This window comes from Centruroides sculpturatus, unplaced genomic scaffold, assembly GCF_000671375.1.
Source record: "Centruroides sculpturatus isolate CEXI.00-Female unplaced genomic scaffold, Cexi_2.0 scaffold1320, whole genome shotgun sequence".
NCBI classification, from domain to species: domain Eukaryota; kingdom Metazoa; phylum Arthropoda; class Arachnida; order Scorpiones; family Buthidae; genus Centruroides; species Centruroides sculpturatus.
In genome coordinates, this window is record NW_019385657.1 from 6,601 (window position 1) to 13,975 (window position 7,375).

Consider the following 7,375-nt stretch of genomic DNA (forward strand, 5'->3'; position numbering starts at 1 on the left):
GAGAGATCCCACAATCCCACGCGCGCGAGAAAATACAAGATGGCTGCGGAACACGTGTCGGGCTATCGACAGCGAAATAAAAAAGATATTGTATTTCGAGAGACGATGACATCTGTCTATTATTATAATAATACCTAACGATAAAATAAATGATTTAGAAAAGTTTTTCTTGTTTAACTGCTTTCCCTATGACTTTTTCTAATTAAAAAAAAACCAATTTTTATGTTTATAAAATATTTTGAATGAAAAATATTAAAATATGTTATTATTTTTTTTTATTATTTATAAAAAAATATAGTTCTGGCATACACAATATTAAATTTTAACTGACTTAATTTTGTGAATGCATCTTTTTTATTTATATGGGTATCTTAAGGTCAGTTTTTGAGCTAATGTTGCTAATGCACCATTTGAGCGAAAAAAAAAATTGTTAAGGAAAAATTTTCTGTTTGCAAACCCTTTGTTAAATATTTCGAATATCACCACTGGTTACACTGTATATAAAGAAATAATAAACCAATTACCTGAAAGGCCAGCGTGGGCTATGAGAAAATTTCCTTGGTGATCTTGCTCTAAGAATTAAAGGTCGAGGTAACTCTTCTAAAACAGATGGAGCCACATATGTAAAACCCTATATCAAAAACATTAATAAGTCATTCATTATTATTTATCTACATAATATATTAAATACATTAGCATATATTTTAAAACTGAAATTAAACTAGAACTCAAACATAACTTTTATGCATATATAAAATTTAGAGATCAAATAGAAATATGAAATCATACAGAAAATAAAACAATTTATCACATCTAAGTTATGTCATACTCGATTTGAAGTTCAGAGATGATGTATTCTTATTGGCATAAAAAAATTATTTGTTTTTAAAGGAAGCTATAATAAATTGAAAGTTCTGATCATCTCTCTTTGTGTGTGGGATGGTGACTGTGACCATTCATTGTCAGTTGTTTCTCAGCACAGTTCATTTGTCATTGCTCTCTACAGTTCTCCTCTCTCATTATAGATAAATTTATTATTATTATTAAATAACTGTCATTTTTATTCTTAGTGTTAGGTAGTCCTTTGTTGTGGTCACTTAGTCTATCAAATATATTTATTAAAATACAGATAAAGAAAAATTAAAATAAGTCAATTTTGTATTGTTAAAGTATATTAATAATTTTAAATGTTATGTTATAGATTTAATGTTTTAATAATGAAATAAATAAATAATAAGTATTTGAAGAATTTTAGGCCATATGATGTTAAAAAGCTGGGTATATTAGACAGTCTATATATAATTTACTCTGAATTTTAATTTATAAATAACAAAAACTGTTTACTTTTATTTTCTGTATATTAGGGGTTCCCAAATTGTATTTCACAGGACCCTAGGGTCCTGTGAAATACAATAGACTCATCAGACTTTATTGGCAGAATCCATTCTGCCAATAAAATCTGATGAGTCTATTGATGTATGAATGTGCCAATGCATATTTGGGACATGAAGTGTAATGGTTCTAGTCTTGGATCAAGTCCTCTTATGACATCCTATACATGTGCTAGAGTTATTTATAGCTTTATAAATAGTGAGGACCAATTTATCTGTAACAAAATGAACTAAAATCTTGATATAATGTTTGACAAGGTAAAACCATAAAAATGGCAAAATTTAAACCAAAGCTAGAAAATCATTTTAAAAAATAACCTTATAACCTTAAAAAGTATCTAACATATAATAATACAGTTGTTAAATATGATAAAGTAATTTAACAACTGTATTATTATTTATTCATTGATATCTGCAGTGCAAGCCTATTTAATCTAATAATGGGAGAAGCCAGTCAGATGTCCAATGGAGTACCATTGGACATCTGACTGGCAATCTGACTGGGTTAAGTTGAAAACAAATCCAAAACTATACATACTTTGATACTAATGATGGAACACTCATGTCAGATGCTAGTGAAGGGGTTAATTAATTAATGTCTCATCATCTGTAGTATGTTGGAGTGCAATGGTACATCATACAAGCAGGCATATCAGTCAAAGATTATTAGTTTTGCACTGCATTTGTTTTGTGATATTTTTTTCACATAACAATATATTGGGAATCATATAAATTTATAGTGCTTTTAGTATTGTGTATATCCAAAATTAAAATATCATGGAGTGTTGGCCATGAGAAGGAGATTTGAAGAAAAATGTAGCAAATACTTCAAATGTTTATAGTTACAAGGAGACTGAAAAGGCAGATACCAACAAAGGTACAAATCCAGGCACTAAAGCTATTTAAAATATTGAAAGAAAATAAATTTTATCCATCACATTAATTATCAGTTTGAATTAAGTAATAATATTTGCTTTCTATTACTAATCTGTTTTTCTTCTTCAATAAATTGTCTTTGGTGTTTCTATTTACTGTTTTACCTATGATCATTAAAAATTGTCAGGGTGCCAACATTTTTTATTAAAGTGAAACACAATAAAAATAAGTTGGGAATTGTATTGTATTCCCTACGAACAATAATTTAAAAAAAAATGTCTTTGTCTTTATTTCAGACCAACATTAAAAAGGCTGATATATAAATTTAAAGTATTTAATTTAATTATATTTATTTATTTAATGTTTAATTTAATAGGTCCCAACATTTAAAATTATTTTCTTTTGAGAATATTTTGCTTATATCATTGTTGTTTTTCCTTCTAATAAAGTTTTGTAGATAAAAAACTGTTCACTTTTATTTCCTGAATTCTTTACAAACAATTACACTCATTAAAACATTACAGTCCTCTTCATATACAGTCCACTTTTGTATAGAAATGAATTAATGCATTTATAGCATTAAAAAAATTATTATTTAACTATACTTAACAAAATCACAATGTATATTGTTGCATATAAATATGAAATATTTTAATCATAAGATATTGATAACAATTTAATATAATGGTAATAACTATTCATTCTCATAAATGGGGGATGAGTGGTTATGTACAATTATAAATATCTATGGTATTTGAAATTACACATACATTACTTTTATGTGAAAATTATTATATGTGATTATTTTTCTGTGTGCGCACTTTTCTTTTTACACACGACAATGGGATTTTTTTCCGTGCATAATTTTCATGCAAGCTTTTTTCATACACCCATTTTCAAAAATATTTACAATGGCAAACATGATTTATTGGGCAATCCACAATGCAATCATCTTGCAGAGGTTAATAAAAAATACTTATAATTATTCAAATACTTTAAATTTTGAGTTACCCCTCTTTTGATTTCTTCTGGATCTGTCACTGCAAGCAACAACAAAATAAAATATAAAATATAATAATACCATATCTCATATACTGTGTATGGATGATAAAAATGCTTTTACAATAAAGTCTTGATAGTTTGAGGCACTACCACCTTTAAACCAAAGTGCACATACTAACCACAATGCATAAAAATTACATATTTGGGTAATTCAAATAAAGTTTATGATGAGACACAATACACTGAAAAATGTAACATCTACTTTCAATTTATTGAATTGTGAAATGATATACAGTAAGACCCTGCTTAACACAGTCTGCTCAAAGCCTAGAAAAAAGCTCAAAATTTACACTGATTTAAACTATTGTGGCATTTCATTGATTCATATATAATACAATTATTTGCAAACACAAATCAATCAGCAAAAGGTAGCAAAAAGGTGTACTTTCTTTAAATCTATGTTTGTTTGGTGCAATTTTGGAAAAAATATATCATCATGAATATCATAGGAAATAGTAACTTTGCTTGGCAAGAATTAACTGATAAATGCACGAATGAAGTATGGAAGAAGTTATGGCTAAAGGTATCCAAGAATTCTCAATGAGAAGAGCCTATCATTGTATCATTAGGTTGACCAAACTCAACCTAATAGATATAGCAGGACTAGGAGNAATGACTGATAATCATGAGAAGGCTATTTCATCTTAGTATAATTTTTCTTTTATATACAATATACTCTGGAAGTACATTTTGATCAAATTATTAATGTTGGCTGGAGAATACATGCTCCACAAAAATTTCTGGGCTAAAAATTGATTAATAAACAAAAACTATTATGTTTATCTATCACACCTTTTATGAAAAACAATAAACTGTAAACATTTGAATAAAATATTAATACTAGTTTGGTCCATGCTGATTTATCAGACTAGTTTGCCTTCAAACCATAGTCTGGCACTCAATTTCTATATTGCATGTTTTCAATCATATTAGATGACAAAATAAAATGTCTGGCTGACAAATGACTCAGCTGCATTTTTTAAAATCAAATTTTTAATATTAAATCTAGTTCCAAACAAAACATGAATCATCAATCTAGGAATGACATTGATTATAATTTTCATTTACTGATTGTTTTGTTTTCTCTCATTCAATCTAAAGTGACTTTTCTTTGCATTCTCATAATGAAATCATCTCAATAGGCACTGTACAAATATCGCCATCAGTACAACCAGCAAAATGTATAAGCACCTTATTAATAAAATACACATGCATTAGTTGTATTGCATTGTATTGCACAGTTTAAATAACATTATATCATAACATTCTCTTCATTATTACATTAATTCAATACAATATTTTTATATATATAAAGCAATAAACAGCATAAAAGTTAATCTGATACTAATGTAGAAAGGCAACAATCTATTTTGAAATTTTACTATAAATCTTATAATAGTTTGGAATGTACAATGTATATATATATATTATCACATTAAATTTTAAAATGTCTGATGAAAAATATCAAAATCAAACACTAAAATGAAAATTTTTCTATTAGATCAAAATTTAACAAAATTTTATCTTACTCATTATGTAAATATTTTTACTGCCTAAAACTGACATAACATTAAGAAATACAAATGTTTTAATAAACAAAAATAACACTATTAAAATATTTCTCCAAAATATTATATATATATACACACACACATACACAATTTTTCTACATAACCATTAATTTACTTTCATTTAACTGCTCAGATAAAGGCTTTCCATTTCTTCTGATGTTTAGGTGCATATTTTTATATTACCATCATTTTATTATATAGAAACTACACAGAAAAGATATTTAGATATTTTTTTTAATTATTTATGCATAATACTAAAGGGCATTTACTTGCCATTCAACTTAGCACCAATAAATATCAAACAAGGCAGCAATTTGCGCAGTATCTTCTTTAACGATTGACTCCATCAGGAGACAAAATATATTCTGAGTTTTAAGAAAGATTTGATTTCTGTGACTGGTTTGATTCAATTTTTAAAATGACAGCTGTTTCATTCTGTGTAAAATATAAAATCACATAAATATGCGAGTGCATGATAATATAAATAATAGCTATCGCATATTATGGTAGGTATTAATGCTATTTTTCCATAATCTTTTTACAACTGTACATTTGATTAGCAACATACATGAAATAATACACAAATGGATTTCTTTGCTACTATCAGAAGTAACAAAACATGGAAGAAAATATAGAATAATTCCAAAAGTCTAAATCTTCTATCACAAAAGAAAGTTAAATATTTTAGTTTTCACTTTAAATGGAGAAATAAGCTAGTGAGAAAAAATTAATATAAAATAAAACATCCCAAAGAAAAATAATTGTAGATTAATAATAATAATAATTAGTAATCTGGTTTAAATTACAATAAACTAATAAAAGTTTCGGTTAATTTATAATAAAATGGAAAGATTCAACTTACTACAAACACTTGATTGGCACTCTCACTCAAATGAGAATCATCAGGACTATCAACTGCAGGTTGTTTAGTAAATTTTGTATCAAATTGAGACACATCATCTTCACCAGACTAAATAATAAATTTGAATTATTGAATGTTCATAAAATACAATGCATAGCAGAGTCAAAAATTTTACCAATTGTGGTTTGATAGGAGGTTCTACACGCCTGGCAAGAACATCATCCCAATTGACATGTTTGAAGAATGGATGACATTTGATTGCTTGGCCATTTTCTGGGCTACTACCTAACCTTACATTAACTTGTCTTTTGAGCAACTATAAAATTTTTATAAATAAACTTATTTGTGTAAACTTTCTAATCAATACAAATATAAAATTATTCAAACATACCTTTCTAATAAGATCTCTTGCATCTGGAGTTAAGTAGGGTGGCAGATTAAGTTTACATTTAAGAATCTATATATAAATAAATTTTATTGTAACTTCACAAAAAAGTAAATTTAACTTATTATAATTTCTATTTATTCTAATATTAAATAAAAATTTATTTAATACACTAATAATCCATATATTAAAAGCCATCAATGTCTAACGAGCATTCACTTATTTCTAGATCAATCTTGAAGAAAAAGTTCATTCTTTTCCCCCTGGGCCTAACAAGGGAAAACCTTCTAATCCATGCATGAAACAAATGATGTTTCAAGAGCTATTGGTTGTTTCCAAGAAAAATGAAAATGAGATTCATTCTTGTGTCAAATCCCTCCAATTACCAAAAAATGACTTCAAAAATAGCAGCACATATTCATTCACAAATAGCAAATACCAACATTCCAAATTTGATGCAGTAATGCTAATTTCTTCTTCTCTGTGTAGTATGCATAGTTAACTTGTTAAACACAAAATTTACCAAAATTGGCCTTAGCTGTTAAAAATGAAATTGGCCAATAGAACAGTTGTCTGACTGGTTTTGCTATACAAGTTTCCTTTGTAGTCTAAGGGGTAAAAACAATTTAGATTCTTGAACATTGAAAGAGAGAGTTTTCAAGAGCTTAAAGAGTTATATCATAGATTACAAAAATTTTTTCTAATGTTTCATGAAGTTTCATTGTATTTAGGTAGTTTGTTTTTTTTTTAAATCAATTTAGAGCTTTTTGTTTTTGTTACAGTTGTTATAGTGGAAATATATCTCTAAAAAAATGTGATACAAGGTCTGTTCAAAAAGTATCGGACCTTTGGTCGGCAAAAATAAATTTATTGACTTTGAGGAACAAAACCCTAATCCCCTTCAAAGTAGTCTCCTTGGTAATGTATACACTTCTCCCAGCGTTTCTGCCATTGCTGGAAACACTGCTGGAACGCATCTTTTGGAATGGTTATCAGCCGGTCCGTCGCATTTCGCACGATGTCTTCTCTCGACTAAATTTGGGTTCCTTTTAGCGGCATTTTCAGCTTGAGAAATAGCCAAAGGTCACACGGAGCCATGTGGAGAGAATACGGAGCGTGACGAACCACAGGAGTATTGTGTTTGGCGACGAAAGCCCGAATCAGATGCGCAGAATGGGCGGATGCGTTATCACGATGGAGCTGCCAAGTTTTGATCGACCACAGATCC

At 28.0% G+C, this 7,375-nt stretch overlaps 1 protein-coding gene across 1 annotated transcript in view; it reads right to left on the reverse strand.

Annotated features, from left to right (window-relative positions):
• Positions 1-489: 489 nt before the first annotated feature.
• LOC111640927 (ribosomal protein S6 kinase beta-1-like) overlaps positions 490-7,375 on the reverse strand; it is a 71,030-nt gene continuing 64,144 nt past the window's right edge. The window contains exons 11-14 of the mRNA XM_023387016.1: positions 6,154-6,219; positions 5,938-6,078; positions 5,763-5,870; positions 490-631 (exon numbers count right to left, since the gene is read on the reverse strand). Coding sequence (XP_023242784.1) covers positions 521-631; positions 5,763-5,870; positions 5,938-6,078; positions 6,154-6,219 — 426 coding nt within the window. The 3' untranslated portion in view covers positions 490-520. The remainder of the gene's footprint in view (positions 632-5,762; positions 5,871-5,937; positions 6,079-6,153; positions 6,220-7,375) is intronic.